Source organism: Oncorhynchus masou, chromosome 24, assembly GCF_036934945.1.
Source record: "Oncorhynchus masou masou isolate Uvic2021 chromosome 24, UVic_Omas_1.1, whole genome shotgun sequence".
Taxonomy (NCBI): domain Eukaryota; kingdom Metazoa; phylum Chordata; class Actinopteri; order Salmoniformes; family Salmonidae; genus Oncorhynchus; species Oncorhynchus masou.
In genome coordinates, this window is record NC_088235.1 from 77986619 (window position 1) to 78011461 (window position 24843).

At 44.1% G+C, this 24843-nt stretch overlaps 1 protein-coding gene across 1 annotated transcript; it reads right to left on the reverse strand.

Moving 5' to 3' along the window:
* Window position 1: 1 nt before the first annotated feature.
* LOC135511711 (cortexin-1-like) lies at window positions 2–23917 on the reverse strand. The gene is given in 3 exon segments (XM_064933185.1): window positions 2–2333; window positions 2336–3488; window positions 23802–23917. Coding segments are annotated over 2 exon segments (261 nt in total). The 5' UTR covers window positions 2411–3488; window positions 23802–23917; the 3' UTR covers window positions 2–2147.
* Window positions 23918–24843: the final 926 nt, after the last annotated feature.

Consider the following 24843-nt stretch of genomic DNA (forward strand, 5'->3'; position numbering starts at 1 on the left):
ATTGAAGAAAAACCCATTTTTATTTCACAAAATTAAACCCTCCGTTGCAAAAACAAAGCAGTTATGAAATATATCTACTTACAAATCTTAAACGCAAGCAAAGCTGTCTGCTCTGGGTTTAACAACGTTGAAGCTCATTTACTGCATTTTTATTGAATTTTTAAACTAAAATGCTATTTGGAGAACAGCAAAAACAAGTAAAAATGACCCCAGACATTATCACATTGGTTGCTGTAGATTCATTCACATACAGTATACAATTAGCCGCTACACATTAACTCAGCGCTGGGTTTAAAAACTATAATTTATTATGTAGAGGGATCTGTTAGCAGAACAAATATTTTATTTAAAAAGGTAAACAAATAAGATTGCTGTTCTTACAGTTTTACATCTAATTCCCTGCAATTCTACACATTTCGCCATGTTAACATGATATCTGGGTGAGAGTGACTAACAAAATCAAATGGCTCCCCCTGGAGGTCAGGGTCCCTAGGCATGGTAATTAGCCATGATACGATAACTAGCAAGACTATTTTAGAAATTTAAAACATGTTAACTGACATGGGCTAATTGAGGGACAGATAACAAGTAAAACTGCTGAAGCACAACCAAGTTTAGAAATTGCACATTGTGTATTCTACTATTCTAACTCAACAGTAAGTTGAGACCCCGAATTAGTTAAAAATAAATAAAAATCAAATTCAAAAATATTGTAGCTATGGCTCTGAGTGAGAAATGCCTCTTGCATGTGTGTAGGTCTTTGTTTTGGTCGTACTGTGTGAAGCGCATTGACTAGTTCCAGCAAAGATGTTGGGAAATGCGAGATGTGCGGCAGCTAACATGGCGAGAAACCTAATGCGGTGGAAAAAGTGGATGTAATATTTTTCTGAATTTTCTGTTTTTCGGAGTACCACCTGCAACTGAACACAGACATTTATAAGAGACGTGTTTCTTCCAAATCGAGACCAAAGAAAATATCGCCAAGTAGAGGCGAGTTGAAAAATTGCTGCCGTGCTTCGTATATGAAAGCACATCATGTTTTGTTGTGTTGCTAGTCTAGCTCAAGTATCACAGACCAAAGACAAGATTGAGAGCGCTACAAATCAGAGAAAACACAGGAAATATTAGCAAAAGGAGACTCCATCCAAACTTTAGTTGGAATACAAAAATAAAGCATTTCTGGTCTAAAAGTCGCAGTTGTAGAGTGCATGTTTTCACTAAGCTTGGCAAGGTGGTTAAAGCTAACAGGGCAACCAAACAACATGTATGTATGTGTAAATATATATTATAGATATGGCTTTGTTTCAGTTATACCAACACAAAACACACTACTAATGTTCCTTTGAAGACATATCACCAGTCTGGATTCTTAAAAGGGCGGATGCATCTCAACACAGTTGTAATATCTCTACCCAGTCGGAAATCTATGAGGGAAAAATACAATTGAGCATTTGTCAGAGGACAATCAATATTAAAAAAAGGTCACGACTGTCAAATATACTGTAACAAATCATAAACTGGGAGGTACAGAAACAGGTGTGATGTAAATATTGAAAGCTACTCTGATATAGCCTATACGTTTCATCTGGAAGGATCTTGTTTGAAATACCATTGTGTTTGTAATGGCTTTGTCAGCACTCCCCTGCATATTAGCCAATCTACAGGGACTAAAAGATGAGGAGGAAGTGTTGTGAGGGGAAGGCAGCAAATTAAGGCAGCAGTGCAGTACATACAACCCCTTTCTACCTCTGGCTCCGAGTTGCAAGTCTAGGTCTCAAATGGTCTAGTCTTGGTAACAGTCTGGGTCTCAAGCAATCCGGTGGTCTGGTTTTGGTGTGGGCCTTGATGGCAGCATATAGTCAAAACGGCTCATCTTTCCTCGGTCTCTGCAGCAGCATGTAGTCAAAGGTCTTGGTCTGGGTGTTGAGGGATCCGGTCTTGACAACTGTGGTCTCTGTTTCTACCGTAGGGCCAGTCAAACTGCCCCCTTTAGACACTACCGGGGTCGTTTTCATTAGGGCACACCGTAGCGAAACGTTGTGCAACGGAAAATGAAAACAACATTTTCTTATTGGACAAGTTTGGGTAGTCCCTCCCTGTTTCAGTCCCCTTTCTTCCGTTTGGTGCCTAATGAACACGACCCAGGTCTAGACCAGGGCGTAGTCAAACTGCCCCCTCTCTACGCCCTCCTTGTGTTCGGTCCAGGAGGAGGATGGCATGCGGCTGTAGGGGTCCAGCAGGATGCGGAAGCAGCGCACCAGCAGGAAGACAAGGAAGAGCATGAGGAGCCCCACGAAGGCAAAGGCCGTCCTCTGCTCCGCGTCGCCCCCCACCAGAGCAGGGCTACTGGGGGGCCCAGGGAGGGAGGGCCCAGGGGACAGCAGCAGCTCATAGTCCAGGGTGGGGACATCGCTCATCCTCCAAGCAGCCCGTCGGCAGAACTTACACACAGACTGGATGGTGGGGGGAGCGGGCAAGAGGTGGGCCACAGTCGGGGGTACAACCAGACAGACGGTTGGACAGACTGATGTGTTCTGGTCAGCCTTTGTTTAACCTTTGAGATGTTAGTCTCTTTGAGATGAAGTGTCTACTTCAAGAGAGATTTGGTCTTGATCCCTTCTGACAGGTTGATAGACAAACAGTATGATCAGACCTAGGATCTCTTCCCCTCACAGTGACCCAACCGTAGGCAGTAGAAGACGACAACAGCACGTGTTCATCATAACCCTGTCGTATCCATTCACACAGACAGCGGCCCGGACAAATAGGACATGACACTAGCACCTGCCAGAGTGAATAAACATAGCAGTACAACACAGGGAAGTGTAGTAGTACTCTCCAGTTCTCTCAATGGGGGCTAATAGTGTGCAGATGGGACCCTCATACCCAGGTGTTGTCTGTAGTGGATGGTGATTGCATGAGCTGACAGCAGCATGTGCCTCATGATCAACAGGGCCAATATTTGTGAAAACAGTGTCATTTGGAGGGTTGCCTGTGTGTGTTTTTAAAATAAGAGAGGCTAGAATGCTAATCAAATTACAGGGCGGTCAGTGGATCAATTGCGCTGAATGTGAAAGCAACACGCAGCACGTCGGGCTAGCGTTAGATGCTAGCGTTAGATGCTAAATAAGCCTTTCACTCCAGGGTAGGAACAGTGAGTGGGTTTGATAAGTAGAGCCTCTGTCTATAGCCCTGTGGGTGTCTAACAAGGTAACACTTTCACCATGCAGTCTTCCGATAGAGTGTGTACTTTTAGGATTGAAAACTCCTTTCAAATATAGGGTACAAGAGATTTTGTTAAGTTCTGTGTCCGTCTGTGAATGGATCTGCACAGTCACTGGTAGGGTATGACTGTGTGGAAGAAGAGGACCGCTGAAAGAAGGCTTGGTTCCTTCTGGTGTACCGAGCCAAGCCTTCCTCCGGGTCTGTAACCCAACGGTAACTGCTTCTCCTCCGCGTGACTTCACAACTTCCTCCCCTCACACAACCTGAAAGCACATGGAAAACACAACAGTCATCATTCCCATGATCACAACTGACTAACATAATGTTGTATCCATTATTTTGGGGCTTAAAATGATATGGTTAATGCTTGACCAAGAACTTCGTTAGACCATATCCACGACAGAGAACTTTAAAACCCTGCAAACTCCACTAAATACTCCCATTGTTAGACTAGGGTCAATAAGTAACAATTACATTCTGACATTTCCCAGCTGCTGTAGCGAGTGTTACACTGCTTGATTACAGTGGTATTAGAAGAGCATTAACCATAATGAATACACTCTTGTAAACGTTGATGTGGCAAATGTCACATTCGTACATCAGCTCACTGTTTCAGCAGTTTTTTTTTTTTGCTCAATGAAAAAAAAAAAAAAAAATCATGTGGAATCAAATGGTTTCTCATTAATTATATAAAATCACATCTCCAGGACAGCTGGATCGGGTTTCAAATCAGAGGTACAGTACACCAGGCCATTACCAGACCATTCCCACAAACCCCATGCACAATGACCCCATTCAGTGGAAAGAGAGGTAATTTGGCGCACAGAGAAGTTGGACAGAGCCAGGTTGGAGTACAGTTTTTTGGCATCTTCTACCTCTCCCCTAGCAAGCCGTCCTTGACAAGGTGCTTCACACATAACGCTGACACAGTACTGTATCTAGAAAAAAAGTATGTGTCATTGTACATTGTCACCTGTGCTACACTGTTGTACACTGTAGACTCGCTCTCTCACTTCCTCTCTCTCCTCTCGACCTCTGAGCCGGAGATGGTGTGCTATTCTATCACTGTTATTCAATCACCAGCTCCCCAGTGGTCTCCACTCCTGACACACAGCTCCCTACTGACTCTGGATGGCTGCCTCACCAGCTGTAAGGACTGGCTACATGCATGTTACACACTGAGCATGATGGTCTTTCATTAAAGCACTAAAATTGAGAACAGGAGTGAGGGTACTTTAATATAAATTGAGAAGGGGCTAAATTTGATTGCGTGCGTGTGTGTAGTGGTTCATTTGGGAGGTGGGGGGGGGGTCCCTTGTTCAGGGGTGTGCACATACATCTAAAATATAATTTTTCCCTCCAGAAATGAGCCCAATATAACATATTGGACAATATTATCAGGCTGATTCAGCATAGTGGCTATAAATAAATAGGCTGAGGGTAGCCCATCTGCATTTACCCTATTGGGCTCATCATTAGCTAGATCACTTAGCCTAATGTTTATGGTGTTATCTTGTTACTTGTTATAGTAACACTGATGACTTGAATGCCCACAAAAAAAACGATCCACTGGCACTCAGCCAACCAGGGATCATGTACTGTGAATATAATCAGAGAGGAAGAGGTTAAGCAAGAGGGCTTACTCTGCCCAAAATCTGTGCACGAAAAATGGGGGTTAATGAGTGTGGAATTTGGTCAACAAAAAAAATGAATCGCTAATTTGCTATGCGAGACTTATTTGTTTGAATAAAAGTTTCATAACGGTTTGGTTGCTAGAATGCACTGGTGTGTTTTCCCGCGACTGCATTAAGAATGTTAGGCTACAATGACTGGGCTCGCATTTCTCTCCCCTGTGCAGCACTCGCAATTTGATTGTGCCTCGAGAGGAATATAATTTTGTAGCATAGACTGCGACAGGCTGAACAATTGAATAAGTCAACTATTACACTATGGGGTTTTCTGATTTTGCTGTTGATTCCTCGTGTTGTTGGTTGTGGAAAATTTAAATGTGGACACCAATTTAATTTAATTTTGTTCATTAAAATAACAAAAAGTACCGGGTCTCGGAAACAGCGGGACCCGTGTATGTGTGCGTGTTTGAGCTGGAAACCTTGCAAGGTGACGTCTCCCTCTGACTGTGGGAGATAGTGCTGCCCAGCAGTAGTGGTTCCCTCTCCACTGACCAGTGCCTGCCCAGCATGGCACAGAGACCAGAGACAGATGGCAGCGCACCACAGGACCCACACACACACACACAACTATTACATCACAACACAGTACATACAGGCATGCAGATCAGCCTGACTAGCTGTGAGACTGTCCATCTGCTGCTTCAGAGCCCCACATGTCCCTCGGCATGGGGGTTCATCACATGTGCACATAAGCCAAACACACACATACACACAATTGAGGCATCTCAATTATTTCCTATGACACAAGCCCAGAATAGAAAAAGGAAGTAGAGAAGTAGAAAGAGAAAGGAGTAATGTAAGTAAAAAAGGCATAACAGACTGCTGGCTGAGAATGTCCCCCCTTGGGGAATGACAACGGGACAGGAAGTACATCTCCCTGCAGTACCTGTGGCTCCTTGCTTTGTGCCTGTGGGTCTCTGTGTGTGACAGAGACAGAGTACTTATGAAACTGGCTGCTGTTCAATAGGCTCGACATCACCCTGAGACAAACATTTAACTAATCACCTGTCACATGTTCCAGTGAGCAGACTCACCTCCACACAAACAGTGGATTCAATCATCCAATCATAGGAAACTTTAACTGGAGTTGCACTGTTCTTTAAAAGGTCATTCCCTAACCCCCACACTACTGATTTTACTTGGAATTGAACGTTTACAAGGTTACATTTTAAATTTGTCAAGTGTACAGAGACCTATCACTATCCAAATGTAAGTTTCCGATATCTAGTAGCTTTGTAAAATCCCAAACTCGTTCGAACTGACCTTGATCGTGTGCTAGAAAGAGGATATCACAAAGCTCTAACCACTCTCTCTTTCACTGAGGCGTTGAGGGAAATAATTGTTCTGTGGCTTTCAGTCAAAGTGTGTGTAGCCTTCTGTCACCCATGATGGAACATCTCATCCAGGACAACACTCCTTGGTATCAGATGGATGCAGCAACTGCAACACTGGACTGGCCTGAGGCTGCAGGGGAAACTGCTGCTCAAGACTGTGCTGACCACCCCGTCTCCCATTCCATGTACCAGAATGCTGCTGTTGGTGAGGACATTCTCACTTTTACTGTTAAGCTAGATGCTGAAAGTTTTACCAACAAAATATAATCTAGCACTCTGGCACCATGCCCCATTTTGTATTCTACGAGTCAAATGTAATGGAGTCCATTGCCCATGTTGTGACTGGCTGCTGTTCATAAAAGGATTTGTACACTGCTCGACATGACCGCCTTGTCAACCTGATAGCCAGCGAGGTGAAACAAGTAGTCTCACCAACAGCACACATGCATAAACATTATTGTGTAAGTGGAAGCTGGTTTGATGATGTGTTGTCTTGTGGGCCAAATACACCAGATGTTGTTGTTGTGGGGGAAGGCCAGGGGGAGGAGCTCCTTCTGGAAGTGGGCTGCTCATTGGACGGCTACATGGTGCAGGCCTTTGCCTCGAAGCTGCTTAAATACCAGCTCCTCGTGGCGCTTGGACAGTCTCGGGTGTAGGTGCAAGCTGGTGGCTCTGATATTTGGCAGTCTCGGCCACATACACAAACTTGCAGTGCGTGGCCTCTAGATTCTGGGCCTGAAAAAAAAACTAGGACAAAGCAATTGGCTAGGTACTGCTCTGTTTCAGCTGTTGTGGGCAGCCTAGCTGTTTGGAGGAGGTGCTTTCTGTACCCTTGAGTGCCATGCATACATGTTGGGATCAGTGGAAAACTGATTGAATTTGAAAAAATAATTATTGTGTACTTTTTACCCCTTTTTCTCCCCACCTGGTAGTTACAGTCTTGTTCCATCGCTGCAACTCCTGTATGGACTCAGGAGAGGCGAAGGTCGAGAGCCATGCGTCCTGCGAAACACGACTCTGCCAAGTCACACTGCTTGTTTAACCCGGAAGCCAGCCGTACCAATGTGTGAGGAAACACCGTCCAGCTGGCGACCGAGGTCAGCTTGCAGGCACCAGGCCCACCACAAGAATTCGCTAGAGTGCGATGGGACATGGAAATCCCAGCCGACAAAAACCCTCCCCTAACCCAGACGACGGGCCAATTGTGCGCTGCCTCGTGGCCCCCCCCGGTCACGGCCGGCTGTGACACAGCCTGGGATCAAACCTGGGGCTGTAGTGACACCTCAAGCACAGTGCTTTAGACCGCTGCGCCACTCGAGAGGCCCCTTTCAAACAACTTTTAACCTAAATCCAATGGCATGGTGAATTTGTGTTGATTAAACGTTTAATTGCTGTTAGTTGACAACTCAACTAAATGTAAATCAAAAATAGACGTTGAACTGACGTCTGTGTCCAGTGGGCTGAGTGTGTACAGTCACTCAGTGAGTGCAGTGTCAGTCAGTCAGTGGGAAGGAAGTCAGAAGGAAGCAGGGAGATTGCTCCGCTTATTTTCTTCCTCGTTAGCCATCCCTCCAACCATCACCCTCCATCAGGCTCACCCGCCCGCTCCATTACTCCATGAGGACACTTCCTCTCAGCCCTGCTGCTGGAACGAGTCCTTTGAGAGGTGCAGAGGGGACACAGGCCTCATCACTCTTCATAGAACACACACACCACCACCCCCCCCCCCCCCCGGGTGCGCCTGCACACAGCCATTGGTCACACCAATGGTGACAGAGCTCATCAGAGTAAATGAAGAAATAGATAAATGACATTCATTTACCTTACCAGCCCCCGCTCTGCCCTTTCCATGCTCTCTAAGTGTGCACACAGGCGCACACACACACACACACAACCTGCAGTAACGTGACAGGGCAATATCTTTTCATTAAGTCCAACACCATTACTGTATTATCAAGCCCCATCTAACTGCAACCCCTAAATACATTCTTCACTTGGCTCAGCAGGAAGAGGGAAACAATAAAAGGCTTGATTTGTCATTATTTATGGCTAGTCTGAGTCCTTTCTGTAATAGTAATTAAAGTTGACGAGAGAGGGGGAGGGTACAGAAAGCGAGAGCAAAGTAAAGAGAAAAAAGAAAGAAAGAAACAAAGGGAAGATAAAGAGACGGGGTACAGAGAGCGAGTGAGAGAAAGAGTGAGTGACAGAGATAAAGAGAGAGATGGAGCCCCCTCCTGTAAAAATCCTAACGTCCTCCAGTCACACAGGACTACAGGGAATTAAATAAACACTTTCCAATTCAGTGTTTATAAAGATAAAAGTGGAATTGAGAAAAGGGTAGAGGAGTCAGTCAACAAACCTCAGGTTGTTTGCATGAAAAACATATGCTAATACTATACAGAAGAGGCCAGACTGTATGGTCCATGGGAGATCCTATTGATGCTATCCATCATGGCACTTATTAACGTGCTTCTTTGATTTGAGCCATGTCTAGATATACTAGTGTTTGTCCTTTTCCATTCATCACAGCATGAAGGGGACTCTAACTCTGACAGAAAAGCGGTATAGCACCAGGTCACCTTGGGCTCCCAACAACAAAACCAACCAAATTTCAACCGCATCCAGGCCTCAAAGCGCCAGTAACCACCAGTCTATATATAAAACACTAAACCCTCACCCACCTCTGTTCAAGAGGACTTTAAGAGACAACACAAGACAAAAATTGGCAAAGTGGCATTTCCATTTACACTTAGGATTCCTCTCAGGCCAGGCCCTGGTCTCTCACGGACGCTGTACTTAATGATGCAGGCCGCCATTCAAAACACTCCTGTAATTGAGATCAAGTTAAGCAGATAAACATACAGCTGTTCCATCTTGAAGTGCCTGTGAAGCCCTGCCATCACCTTCTAGTCAGCCTGCCATCACCTTCTAGTCAGCCTGCCATCACCTTCTAGTCAGCCTGCCATCACCTTCTAGTCAGCCTGCCATCACCTTCTAGTCAGCCCTGCCATCACCTTCTAGTCAGCCTGCCATCACCTTCTAGTCAGCCCTGCCATCACCTTCTAGTCAGCCCTGCCATCACCTTCTAGTCAGCCTGCCATCACCTTCTAGTCAGCCTGCCATCACCTTCTAGTCAGCCTGCCATCACCTTCTAGTCAGCCTGCCATCACCTTCTAGTCAGCCTGCCATCACCTTCTAGTCAGCCTGCCATCACCTTCTAGTCAGCCTGCCATCACCTTCTAGTCAGCCCTGCCATCACCTTCTAGTCAGCCTGCCATCACCTTCTAGTCAGCCTTCACCTTCTAGTCAGCCTGCCATCACCTTCTAGTCAGCCTGCCATCACCTTCTAGTCAGCCTGCCATCACCTTCTAGTCAGCCTGCCATCACCTTCTAGTCAGCCTGCCATCACCTTCTAGTCAGCCCTGCCATCACCTTCTAGTCAGCCTGCCATCACCTTCTAGTCAGCCCTGCCATCACCTTCTAGTCAGCCCTGCCATCACCTTCTAGTCAGCCCTGCCATCACCTTCTAGTCAGCCCTGCCATCACCTTCTAGTCAGCCTGCCACCACCTTCTAGTCAGCCTGCCATCACCTTCTAGTCAGCCTGCCATCACCTTCTAGTCAGCCCTGCCATCACCTTCTAGTCAGCCTGCCACCACCTTCTAGTCAGCCTGCCATCACCTTCTAGTCAGCCTGCCACCACCTTCTAGTCAGCCTGCCACCACCTTCTAGTCAGCCTGCCACCACCTTCTAGTCAGCCTGCCACCACCTTCTAGTCAGCCTGCCATCACCTTCTAGTCAGCCTGCCACCACCTTCTAGTCAGCCTGCCATCACCTTCTAGTCAGCCTGCCATCACCTTCTAGTCAGCCTGCCATCACCTTCTAGTCAGCCTGCCATCACCTTCTAGTCAGCCTGCCATCACCTTCTAGTCAGCCTGCCATCACCTTCTAGTCAGCCTGCCAGCACCTTCTAGTCAGCCTGCCACCACATTCTAGTCAGCCTGCCATCACCTTCTAGTCAGCCTGCCATCACCTTCTAGTCAGCCTGCCACCACCTTCTAGTCAGCCTGCCACCACCTTCTAGTCAGCCTGCCACCACCTTCTAGTCAGCCTGCCACCACCTTCTAGTCAGCCTGCCATCACCTTCTAGTCAGCCTGCCACCACCTTCTAGTCAGCCTGCCATCACCTTCTAGTCAGCCTGCCATCACCTTCTAGTCAGCCTGCCATCACCTTCTAGTCAGCCTGCCATCACCTTCTAGTCAGCCTGCCATCACCTTCTAGTCAGCCTGCCATCACCTTCTAGTCAGCCTGCCATCACCTTCTAGTCAGCCTGCCACCACCTTCTAGTCAGCCCTGCCATCACCTTCTAGTCAGCCTGCCACCACCTTCTAGTCAGCCTGCCATCACCTTCTAGTCAGCCTGCCATCACCTTCTAGTCAGCCCTGCCATCACCTTCTAGTCAGCCTGCCACCACCTTCTAGTCAGCCTGCCACCACCTTCTAGTCAGCCTGCCACCACCTTCTAGTCAGCCCTGCCATCACCTTCTAGTCAGCCCTGCCATCACCTTCTAGTCAGCCTGCCATCACCTTCTAGTCAGCCTGCCATCACCTTCTAGTCAGCCTGCCATCACCTTCTAGTCAGCCTGCCACTTTAATGAGAAGAGTACCAAACTCTTTTTTTGCAGTGTGTATGTTGAGGTGGTGGTGCCGGGGCATAAACAAACAAAAAAAACATTGTAGCGACTAAAAAATAAAGCGAGATGAATTGTATATTCATACATTCTCCAGGCATGTCAACTTACATATATAAAAATGTACTTTTCTCCCATTCGCCACTCGTACATTTGAAGTATAGGCCATTCAGACCTGATGAAACTGTGTCCTTTGGAGATTAGGAATTGTCCATGGCTTCCCTTAAAAACACATTTATCACCGTGATGCATGACAGGCAGAGGCAGGACAAATCTGCTCTAGACAGGAGCACAAAGGCTCAGCGTTTCCTTTTACAAAGCCCACTCTTATCCCACAGACGCATCATGCAGAATATTTGAAGCAGTGACGTGATCAGTCAGTTCAAATTCCTATTAAGTGTTTGAATCAGTTATGAGACAAATGTATTAGAACGTGAACATATGCCCTGCTGGGCTGGTGTTGTGCTAGACAAAGGGTCACCTGGTAAGAGAGGAAAGCAGCACACTTCAACCTAGCTGGGGAGAGGATCCTCCTCTAGTTTAGAACGGCTGCTTCCACTCCAGGATGTTAGTGTAATTTTCCTGATTGTCTGAGCCGTCAGTGTGTGTGTCGCACCGCAGGGATGCTGTGGCCTTCTATAAAAGAGCCCATGCTGCTGATGAGTAATATCAGTCTTCAGTGTCCCTCAATACTGACAGAGAAAACAGCCTCCTCTCAGAGGGTGGGATGTAGGCAGTACCCATTTAGAAATCTGTCATTGGTACAAACACATAGCCTACAGTACACACACACACACACTTTCGTGGGGTCCTTTGTCTCACTTCATTCTCAGTTTACATTTATCTACATTTCCCTGTGAAAAAGCAGAACAGGACTGTCTCAAAGAACAACAACACCAAGAAAAGACCATCAATGCAACCCTGTGTCCCTACGAGACTGCCAAGGTGAAGGGCAGCCTTAGAACAGCCACTCCCCCCACCAGTCACAGAGAATATCACTCAGTCTGGTCAAACCCACCTGAAAACACATCTTTAATTTACATCCCAAATCACACCATGAAATATTCAGCGAGACGAGGGCCATCCGAAGTGGCAGTGAGTGAGGCAGCGTCCGACAGGGCTCGCTCTGGCGGGGCCCCCAACCACTCATCCCAGACCCCCCACTGTCAGCCGAACTGCCAGACGCGTGTCAGGAACTGAGACCCCACTGAGAAAGAGGAGGACGGAGGCAGGAAGAGATAGGAAGAGCGGAATGCTAATCCCTGTGATTCATGTCTGTATTCATGGAGAAACGCGCACGATAGTCAGCCAGGCAGACGAACATCAATCAGAGGGATCTGGGAGGGAGCGGGTGGCAGGAATATGGAGATGTCAGCAGTCCCAAAGTCAGAGGACAGCACTTTCCCCTGTTCTGAGTATTCTGACTGTCCCCACAGCGGACCATCGGGGCCCGTGCCAGATCACGGAACATCAACGCATTACATTACACGCTCCGAAGAGCACCAAGGCAAAGAGTCAGCAAAGTCAAAACTTTACTGAAAATGTACAAAAGGTCAGAAAGGTTAGAGAAACTTTGAGGATACAATACATTTCAGTCTGTGAAGACATGCTGACAGATTGGGACCGGATAGTCCACGCCCTCTTTTCTTATCTCTGGCCACAATGTTAAGTCTGTCTTTTAGATTAAATGAAAGGGCAGTTGAGAACTAAAACCACAGATTCTCCAGTCAAGCTGATAGCTGGGCTCCACATATACAGGACATGCTGACTGTCCAGATCCCATTCACATTAGAAGGTATAAATTGAGCCCTGAAGAATGGATTAAGCAATAAAGAGTTTGTCCCCACAAAGACATGGATGCATGACGTTGGTAAAGTCAAGAGTCAGTAAAACTGATCGCTGGGCGAGGGGGGAAATCCTCAAGCCTCAGAATAATATCTATCAGAAAAGCAGACCTAACACATTTAGAGAAGAAAGGGAGAGCTTAACAGAAGAACCCTTAGCAGTCAGCAGATTCTAGTCCAAGTAGGCAGTTGGCCACCACACAAAGACAGGTTTAATACTGGAGGTCTGGCTCGGTGTGGGAGGCTAAAGGGCTATCTTTAATAGTGCTCCACACTCTCGGATGAAGAGAGGAGATCATAAAACCTGGCCCAGTGTCAATTATCAAATGGCTCCAGAATATAGGGACGATGAATATTTGAAGAGAGATCTTCGGCAGGAAATCAAACCGAGGAGGATGGTAATACAATGCAACACAATTCAGAGACCCTTAGGTCTCTCACAAACAGCACAGATTTCCTAAACTCAGATTGCTCTGACTCCAGGTGTCGAGGAGGCAATAGATGTCCGTTCTGTATGCACAGCGGTGATAGCCCATTACTCTTCCCTGTGTGTGTGTGTGTGTGTGTGTGTGTGTGTGTGTGTGTGTGGCCACTGGCCCTGCTGTAACATCGACTGGGCTGTAGTGGAGCGGGTCAAAAGTTTGAAGTTCTTTGGTGTCCACATCACCCACGAACTATCATGTTCCAAACATACCAAGACTGTCGTGAAGAGGGCACAACAAAACATTTTCCCCCCTCAGGAGACTGAAAAGATTTGTCATGGGTCCTCAGATCCTCAAAAGGTACTACAGCTGCACCATCGAGAGCATCCTGACCGGTTACATCACCACCTGGTATGGCAACTGCTTGGCATCAGACTAATGCGCTACGGAGGGAAGTGCGTACGGCCCAGTACATCACTGGGGCCAAGCTTCCTGCCATCCAGGACCTCTATAATAGGCGGTGTCAGAGGAAAGCCCATAAAATTGTCAGAGACTCCAGTCACCCAAGTTATAGACTGTTCTATCTGCTACCGTACGGCAAGCGGTACCGGAGCACCTAGTCTAGGTCCAAAAGGCTCCTCTCAGCTTCTACCTCCAAGCCATAAGACAATTAATCAAATCGCCACTGGACTATTTACATTGACCCCCCCTGTACACTGCTGCTACTCAGTGTTTATTATCTATGCAGTCACTTCACCCATACCTACAAGGAACAAATTACTTCAACTAACCTGTACACTGACTCGGTACCGGTACCCCCTGTATATAGCCTCGTTATTGTGCTACTATTTATTATTATTTTTTACTTTAGTCTATTTGGTAAATATTTTCTTAACGCTTCTTGAACTGCACTGTTGGTTAAGGGCCTGTAAGTAAACATTTCACGGTAAGGTCTACACTTGTTGTAGTCGGCACATGTGACAAAGTTTGATTTGAACCAATAACACATATAGATGGAGGAAAATATAAAAGATAAGCAGCTGCTCCTGTTGTTTCCTATTAACATCCGTTATGAACCAGGCAAAGAGCAGGACATAATGAGGATCAAATGAAACATGTAGTCCAGGAGTATTCACACCAGTGGTCCGCAGACTGCAGGGGTTCCACGGAAATATATACACACACACAACCAGTCAAAAGTTTGGACACCCCTACTCATTCAAGGTTTTTTTTTCTTTTTTTACTATTTCCTACATTGTAGAATAAAGAAGACATCAAAACTATGAAATAACATAAGGGATCATGTAGTAACCCCAAAAAAAGTTCAACAAATCAAAATATAAAATGTTAGATTCTTTAAAGTAGCCATCCTTTGCCTTGATGATAGCATTGCATACTCTTGGCATTCTCTCAACCAGCCTTGCCTGGAATGCTTTTCCTTCACGCTGCGGTCCAACTCATCCCAAACCACCTCAATTGGGTTGAGGTCGGGTAATTGTAGAGGCCAGGTCATATTTTGAGTGTATTTTTAATTTAACCGGCTAAACAAGTATTCTTAGCGAAAATGTGTTTAGACTTAGCCTAGAAATGTATTTTAGAGTTTACAAAATAATGAAAAACTATTGACCAAATCTATTCAATTTAAAATGTTGATTATGTCTCCTTGCCATTATCATTTACCTGATAAGACAAAACAAAATAAATAAGTATTTAAGTATGATGGGTCGCCGGTTTTCCCGGGCGGGGGTCCCTGGGTAAGAAAAGGTTGAAGATCCCTGATTTAGTCTGATTGGCAGTTTTACATTTTGGCGTTGACTGCGTCTAACCAATCACACACACCTAATAATAGAATAGAAATATCAAAAACAAATATGCTAATTACATTTTTATTATTATTTTTTTTATCCTGCTAATGTAGCCCTCGCTTGTTTGACTTCTTTACACTAATTGTATGGGTTGGGAGCAAGGCCCCAGGGTTCAAGTCAAGAAGCTCACTTTCCACTGTGCTCAGGACACTTTCGGTATTGCAGTTTAGCTAAAGTCGAGCCAGGCTAAAAAAGACTATTTCATTTTCACCCTTGTGCCAAACAAAATATCCATAGAATTATTCAAGTAATTGTCTTGAAGGCAATTTATTTTCCATCACAGCCAAAGATATTAGCTCGCACTGCTCCAGAGCACTACTGCACAGGCATTATCGTCTCTGTAAAGCAGATGGCAACCACCACGAAACGGCATACAATTACGTTGGATACGGTCTACAATTCATGTACTACTAAAGAGAAGAACCAGAAGGGAAGTGGGACATATTTTACCTATGACGTTTGTGAACAGAGAATCTTGACCGGTTTTGTACCCCCGGCAAGGCACCAGTGCGAACTGCCATCTTCTACAAACTACTTTGTCATCTACCGCTTTTACAATGATCATCGTCCTCTATATAGGGACATTTGACTGGGACATCGCGGTTGGAACTGAACTGAAGACGAGTGCACTCACACCATTTGTATGTCTCAAAATCAGTTTACACGTTGTCAAGGAAGGCAGTCACATGTGTTGCAAAGCAGAGGATCACTGGAGGAAGCTAAGCTGTTAGCATCACACGGACACCTGTTACACTTCCAGTATTCTTCCTTCAGTACATATTACAAATGTTTTTCCTTGCTTATTCGATGACATTGCTTAGATACCAGTCTCCTTTCAAACCAAAATAGACCGTATGCACATCATACATGGGAACTGTTACACTAACACACTCACTGTCATACAATTTCATGGCACTTTGGTATTTGGTCCACCTCATATAGGAGGCTGCAGGTTAGTCCATGGTTCACCTTGATTTGTTTGAAAACTTTATTTTCTGTGAGTGCACTCACTGTTCCCGATCAGTCAAGTTTCATTATATTCTTGTTAGATGATGTATAGCAGAAATATGGCCTCTCTGAGAGTAGCATGGCTGGACATTGTAATTCAGATGAAGTGTGTTCACTGTAGCTTCTGATGGGATTATACCCTGTGTATAAAATCCAAAATAGATCCCTCTAACTACTATTATCTCATCAGGCTCATGACATGAGTGATATTAAATAATGTTTGATCACCTTGACACAAAACAATGATATATCATTTTGTTATGGTCCAAGAAAGCATACAAATGCCTTTTCACATAATGAAAAAAAATGAAATAATCTTAAAAGCAATGTAAACAATTGCACATTAGTATCATAAATCATAACTGACAGTAACATTTTTTTGCTGAATAATATTCTGCTTCAGTCAGAGCATTCACAGAAACATTTTATTGCTGCACTTTGGCAAAGGTACTATAATTAGCTAATTCCCAGCTAGCACATATCGTTCTGAGAACCATATGTTTCTTAGAGATTGGTGAGAATGTGGTCGTTCTATGGTTATTTTGCATACAACACCCTGTTAATTCAAGTCTATTAACCGCTGATCACGTCTCAGTCCGAGGCATGTAACACTTAGCATGCCATGTTTGTTTACATGTAACCGAAGTGAAATGGCTAGCGAGTTAGCAGTGGTGCGCGCTAATAGCGTTTCAGTCGGTGACGTCACTCACTTTGAGACCTTGAAGTAGTGGTTCCCCTTGCTCTGCAAGGGCCGCGGCTTTTGTGGAGCGATGGGTAACAATGCTTCGTGGGTGACTGTTGTCTGTGTGCAGAGGGTTCCTGGTTCGAGCCCGGGTATGGGCGATGGGACGTTCCCAAAGTTATACTGCTGCATTGATGCCGTTGACCTGGCCGCGCCCACCTGATCTTAACGAGTGGTTGAAATGGGGTCTGTTTAAATAGACTAAAATGAGACTAAAATGAACAGCTTTGTATGTGTAAACAAACATGGCACGTGTTACATGCCTCGGACTGAGACGTGGTCAGCAGTTAGACCACAATTAACAGGGTGGAATGATGAGACTGAGAAAGGTTAGTGTTCAGTATCAGTTCTCTTTTGTTCATTTTTTGTCTAAATCAATCATCAAGTATACATTACAACTGCATTGTAGTGTTAAAGTATTTTCAAAATAAAAGTTTCAAATTCAAATTCAAAAAGCCATCTCCATACATCTACAAATTCACATTTTACATTTCACTAATAGTCAAATGAATAGTGAATATAACCGGAGGCTATTCAATCTGTAGCATTCAGCATATACCAACAAAAGCTATTTGGAATGTCAAACCATGAAGTTGTACCAGAAAAGGCTACATCACATTATATAGAGAGCACAGTACCAGCAGTGTCAATTCCCATAACGCTACAAATCACTGGAGCCCTGTGCTAAACAATGTTAGAAACATTACAAACTATCAATATGCGAGCTCACAATTGCTGAAACCCAATAGCGTAGAGCAAGCTAGTGCTTAGCAAAGCTACATTTGGTTAGAATAAAGTTAACGAACTGTTAAATGCTATTTTGAATGCTAATACAAACACATTCTATCGACACATTGCATATGTACAAATATTACCTGAAGTAAACAGAGCCTTTGTTCATAGAAGAGAAAACAAATAGGAGCTAAAAACATTGTTGAAAAAGTCAAACATTTCAGACACCATCTTGTTGCCTTTGCTTGCATGTAAACCATTAGCAACCATTGCTTAACGAGGAAAATACAAACCAGTTAACCCAATTAAAACTCCCTTCAAACATCTTCAAAATCTTGGACTATGTAGTTAACCATATCTCAATATTTCAGGAGTCATATTGTACTTTTTACACATGTACATTCCTGAATGATAAGAGAGAAATTTAGTGTTCAGTTTCAGGCATTTCCAAGACCGAAGAAACATCCAAGACCTCAGGATCCCCATTGACATCACAGCTCCCACTAGTGGTGGTAACCATATACATTACCTTCAACGCAAATACCTGGGAGACCGAGAAAATTAAAGGGATGGTGCCATAAAATAAATAAATAAAACGTCAAAACTGTGCACGTAACTCACTCCCTGAAAAAAAGAAAATTTCTCCTGACATTTAACCCTTATTTACATGACATTGGTACGTATAAGTGCTTCACTTTAAATTATTTCCTATTAATACGGTAAGGCACTAGTGTGGGGTAGGGTAGTGTTTGGTAAGGCTGTGGAATGTCATACGTTGGAATTCCCCAGATTGTCACAGGTTGCACCCCAAAAACCTCTACAGTGTTGATTGCGGTGTGTGGCTGGAAGGATGGCTGACCTAGCGTGTGCTAAGAAGCATCTGTGCAGGCCTTCTCTCACGTGTGGGCCTCCTAGCCTGTCCAACCTGTGTCAACTAGTGGGGGGTTTACTAGGAGTCTTTCCTCTTGGTGTACAGGTGTTCTTCGTACAGGTATTCTTCGTCCATATCCATCTCTGTGTCTGACCGTGCTGGTTCAGTGGGTAAGTATTCCTCTTCTTGTTCTCCTCCTTCCGACTCTTCTGGTCTTTGGATTTCTCTTTCAGGTGCAATAACTCTGGTAGGTACAGCATCTTTGTGTGGGTCCTACACGTGCTGGGTTCCTCGGAGTATCATAGATTGTCTGTTCTTTGCTATTTTCTTACAGGTATTATCAGCCAGGCATGTGCCCCTGTGCTTTCGTCATCCGAGTCGTATCATTGTTTTGGGTCAGCTCTTACTTTTCTCTTTAGGTGGGTTTGTCTGTGCAGGCTGCGGCGGTAAGTCTGCAGGTAAGTCGTTGACTAGGTGCAGGAGATTGCGGTGGAAGATACAGGTCTTGTTCCCACCCATCTTTGGACAGAGTTTGTACACTGGATTGTAACTCAATTGCTCTTTAACTACATACATTGTCTTTTCCCAGTATGACCTCAACTTTCCAGGTCCACCTCTCTCACTTAGGTTTCGTACAAGGACTGTAGCCGGTGTGCGTTCTCAGCATCTGAAGTAGGGTCCTATCGATTATTTCAGCCGAATTGCCCTGAGGGTGATAGGGAGATGTCCATGAGTGAACCACTCCAGTCATTTGCTGCAGTGTTTTGAAGAACGTTTTCAAACTCTCAACTTTGATTGTGGTGTAACTGGGAGTGGTATCCAAACCTTGGGATCAAGTCATTGAATATCACTCCAGCTACTGTTCTTCTAGATTTGTTCTTGGTCGGATATGCTTGTGCGAATCTTGTGAAATGGTTGATGACTACCAGGATGTAATCAAAGCCACCTTTGCTGGCCTCCAGATGCATGTCGTCGATAGAGACTAGCTCTAGTGGTGAACTTGTGGTTGATATTGCCAGTTGGTGCTCGTACATGTGTGACTGGCTTCTTTTGCCTGATACAGCGCCAATGTCTCTCTTCCAACATGAACCATGTCATCATTAACATGTTGTTTCAAGACCATTTGCTTGTACAGGCCTGGTAAGACAAGCTCATGACTTTGACTGGTTCTCCGGTAGAGGAGACCATTGTCAATGCGTAGTTTTCCCCATTCATGCATCAGTTTCTTGGTAGCAGCAAGCCCCTTGTCAGAGGCATCAGCGTGGTGCTTGAAGGCAAGTCAAAATTGAGGCAGGCTAAGACAGGCGGACTGGCTAACGTGTCGATCAGTCTCCCAAGGGTGCTTTAGTCCATTCCACTGGAGAACTTTGACTTCATCCACTTCAAGCTGGGCATTGTGGGTGGGTCGTCTTGTGCCGGAGGGATTGGCCCAACCTACCCTGTCCTTCATTGCTTGTTATTTTGATTACATGCCTCAGTAATGCCTTATCTGATAGGGTAATAAGAGAGGAGGGGTCTTAATTCTGCCACGACCCCATTTTCATATCAGGCGGCCTCACCGAGTTTGGGAACGGCTGCTTTAGTGTCATGAGACTAACCAGGAACGGCACCTGTATTGACAGATCTGGATCACCGTTGCCCAGGCGGTCCATCCTTACCTCGGCGTGCTGCTCTTTTCTCCTAAGTGAGACCGAAACAAATGTTTCAGCTCAGCAACAATCCTTTCATTCTTATTTATTAGCATGTCTTTAAAGTTCTGGTTTGATGATGCAGATGATGCCTGTGATGATTTCAGCTTTACTGTGTTTTAATGTTAACCCTTCTTAATTGGTTTACATATGCTGTTGTAACTAATGTTAGAAGTGTTGTCACCCCCCCACATCTTGCGCTGCGGATATGATAGGTCTCTGATGGCGACCATGCCATCAGCTGTGAGGTGTGCTGCATGGTCTGTGCTCAGGATTTTAGACAAGCTGCTAAGTTCCTTTACAGTAGGTGGTTTGTCTGGTGTGGGTGTGGCAGGTGTTACTTAACTCCTTCAGTGTATTCTGCCTAGCTCCTTATCACTGGTCAAAATCCACTGATACTCAAGACTCTTGTATTTCAGTATCAGCAGTAGCTACATTAGCGGATATATCTGGTCACTGGACTACCTTCACATCCTGGACTACCTTCACAACCTCGTCAATAGCATCCTTTATAAAACAGTAACTGAGCCATACCCCTATCCTGTAGCTCAAGCAGGGTCTTGCAACACATGAATTCACACACTGTCAAAACAACCTTCCTCATTAGACTTGTTTAGCTTAGCTGGGTCTAGCTCTGCTACCACATCAAGACTTTCAACAGGAAAACTTGAATGAGATGCCAGTGTAGGCAACCTTTTCTTAATGGCCCAGGCCCTTTTTGTCATTGGACATGATGCACGCTTCCAAACACTTAAGGTACATAGTGCTGCACTCCTCTCAGTCAGGATCCCCTTTCTTGAGTCGCCCACTTGTAGCCCTCTCGCTCTGGTCAAGCGTCATGCTGTCTCTGGTTCATAAATCTATGGATCAGATACCTCCAGCAGGTGGCGCCAATCCCAGACGAGCCTGAAAATCAGTTACATGACTCGGACAGACGTGGTCAGCAGAGACTTGAATCAACAGGGTGGAAAGATGAGGTTAGTAGTTCAGTAGCAGGCATTCTCCAAGATTTTTTAAATGTCGGTTTTTTTTGTATCTTTCTTTTCGTTTGTCAAGTACACATTACAACTGCATTGTAGTATTAAGTCTTTTTACATTCCATATTGGGTATCAAAATAAATGTCTCAAATTCAAAAAGCTACCTCCATACATCTACACATTCACATTTTGCCTTTCACTAATAGTCAAATGAATCGTGAAGATAACCTGAGGCTAATAAATCAGTATAGTACTCAGCTATTTCATGTAAAACAATCCAATTGTACCATAAAAGGCTACATTACATTATATAGAGAGCACAGTACTAGCAGTGTCAAATCCCATAAAGCTACAAATGACTGGAGGCCTGTGCTAAACAATGCTAGAAACATTACATTCTAAATCATCAACACGTGAGCTAACAATAGCTGAAACCCAATGGCCTAGAGCTAGCTAGTGCTTAGCAAATCTAAATTCAGGTAACAAAGTTAGCAAACTGTTAAATGCTATTTTCTTAACAATAAACACTTTCAACACATTCTATCGTCACATTGCATATGTACATATTACCGTGCATATTACCGTATTAAGTAAACTGTGACTTTGTTCATAGAAAATAAATCAAATAGCAAGATTGTACTTTTGTAAACAAACAGTTTGGATGCCATCTTGTTCCCTTTGCTTACATGTAAACCATTACCAACCTAGCATACCTCCATTACCTATAATGGGGAAAATACAAACATTTTTTTTAAAATTCGGTTAAAACTCCTTTCAATTACCTTCAAACATCAAAATCATGGACTATGTAGTTAAGCATGTGAGTCATATTGTACTTATGCACATTACATACCTGAATTAACAGGGTTGAATGATGAGTCGGAAAAAAGTTAGCAGTGTTCACTATCAGGCATTCTCCAAGATAGAAGAAACATCCAAGACCTCACGATCCCACTAACGCTCCCCATTGTCGTAACCATATACATTACCTTCAACGCAAATACCTGGGAGACCGAGAAAATTAAACAAGGGGTGGCTCCATAAAAACGAAATAAAGACAAAAATATGACCATAAATAATTGTGTGTCACACTAGCTTCATCCTGGTAGCACAGTGGACAGAAGATAATAGGTTTGAATCTCACTGATGCCATGTCACAATACAAAATAAGAGTTTGCATGATTAATGTCTAAGGAAATTAATTTCCATGTGTCCTATCTGTGCTTGGAGTTTAAAAAAAAGTTAACCAAAAATAAGCTAGCAGGATTATTAAAAGGCTCATTGAAACAATAAGTAAATTCCCTTTTCAGCGCGTTAATAAGACCTCCCAGGAAAACTTTCAAGGAACCAGAGTAAGAACGTTCTCAGAACCTCCCTGCAACCTAAAAATACATGTTCCCAGAAAAGGACACATTTTCAAATCTGTTCTCAGAAGTGTTTACCATTCAGGAAAAGTATGGCCTTGTTCCCACAACCAATGTTAAACCAAAAACATACATTCCCACAACTTCCAAGGAACCAAATGTACCAGCTGGGTTATGTCTTGGCATTTGTTTAATTTATATAATCTGTAGTCAACTAAAGACTATTGAGAAAGACATTGAGGCAACTCAGCAGAACATACTTTATGTTTGCATTAGTTTGGTAGAGCTAAACAGCTGACTATATGGCTGCGAAGTCTACACTACTGTAAAATACTGATCAAATATAGATTTTTTTAATCTGTAAAATGTTTTGTATTCTTTTACAATACAGGGACACTTATTGACAGCTGCCTCAATTGGGTATGGCGGTCGCCATAACCTAGCTCAACACCAACAATTTAAAATAGGCTACTAAAATGATTCAAATCCCGTTTAAAGGCAAATGCAGTTTAGCGGAATTGATACTGACTTTAGGACCATGCGGACTCCTGGGAGCAGGAGGTTAGGCTCGTTCAATGGATGCAGCCGCATGGAACAGCACTTTTTTTTTCTCAAAACAGTGCAAAGGTAAAGTTGGCTGTAATACAGATGTAGGATTAGTTTGCTACAGCAGGAAAATAATCATGCAGAAACAGGAAATGTGAATTATAATTAAACAATTTCGTTAGGGCAAATCAAGTTTGAAATTACAAACTTTACAAGCCTTTCTAAAACTCAATTACATTACAAATTTGCATTTCCTGCCTAGCAGGAATATTCTCCAAAACAAAATTAAGATCCTACATCTGTAGATGGCTTGGTAACTGCCGTTTGGTTTAACAATGACATTAAACTAAACTCGAGTTTTAATCATGGTGCTGTGCTAGTGCGTAGCAGCTAATTATTCTATGACATGTTAGTAGAATGGTAAATCCCCTATTTGACTGAAGTGAACGAAGCTACAGCAACAAGGTGATAATGGCTAGAGTCAATTTTGCTTGTTTTTTGCAGTTCTCCAAATTGCATTTTAGTTTATAAATTGTGAAAAAATGCAATAAATGAGCTTCAATTTGACAACACTAGACCGCAGGTTTAGCTGAAATGACGCCCCTGCTTATTGACATGCAATGTATTTAAAAGCCCCTGTGCCTTACATATTTTCCACATTACTACAGTATTTCCAAAGTCACTTCGAAAACGCAAATTGACATAACTACTTTCACATGCGCCTCAAAACCTATGACAGCCTATCAAAAACAATGTCACGTCTAATGTTTTTCAAAACTGTAGGCTAATGGTGTTAACAAACCTGAGTTCTTGAGAGGTGACAAGTCTTTATCCTTTACAAGAGTCCGGTTTGGTCCAACTTCGTGCGCTGCGATGTTCGCTCGTCCCAAAAGCATGTGTGCTCTTGCGCTTTGCTGCCTGGGGACGACTATATGATATGAGGGCTGTTTTTGCGCGAGACTCTTAAAGCACCCCACCCACTTCCCTTTCTGGAGACAGTCATCCAATCAGGAAAAAATACAACATCACATAACACAGTATCACAAATGATAGTAGCCTACTGTAATATCGACTGTATTTGTGTCATACCTTTTGTACATTATTAATGTGTACAAGTGTGAGGACAATGCATGTTTTCCATTCCATGGGGCACACAAATGCCATCATCTGCGTTCCTTTGACACCTCATAAGGCTTCAAGATACTGTGGTGAAATTCAGGCACTTAACCCTTACCCCTTTTAGGGTCTAAAATATGAATGTTAATCCAGCCCTCTATTTTTAGTGCTCCCTCATCAGTCATTGTGTAATTTCAACACTGCATGCGTCACACTGCCCTATAAATCTGATGGGACTCCATACCTCCCACCTGTCTACTGTCTTCTCACCTCTGTTCATCTGCCCTCTGCCACATGGCAGCCCAAAGCTCATTCTGATATTAACCCCTAGTCCTCCAGACTATTCATTTTATTTTTGTCTAGCCCTTATCCCCGAATGTTCCTTATAAATCTCTAAATCTGATAATACTGAATGAGTAGCCTGCTAGTGTGCTGAGTTGAGTTTCTACTATGTTTGTTGGGCTCTGACTGGACCATAAGATGAGCGAGAGTATCAGTTACAGTGAAGTCAATACTCATCTACAGTCTCTGCTGTGTCTCTGCCAGATCTCGCCTCACCACCACCCCTGTTCCTCTTTCACCTCCAAAACATGTCTCCTCCAGCCTGACCATCCATCCTTTCCCCTCTCTGCTTCTCCATCCATCCTCCGTCCATCCCCAGTCCCAGGACCTTTCTCCCAGGCTTCGGTCCATGGGAGGTGGCAGCTGGCCCAACTGTGCCACCTGCT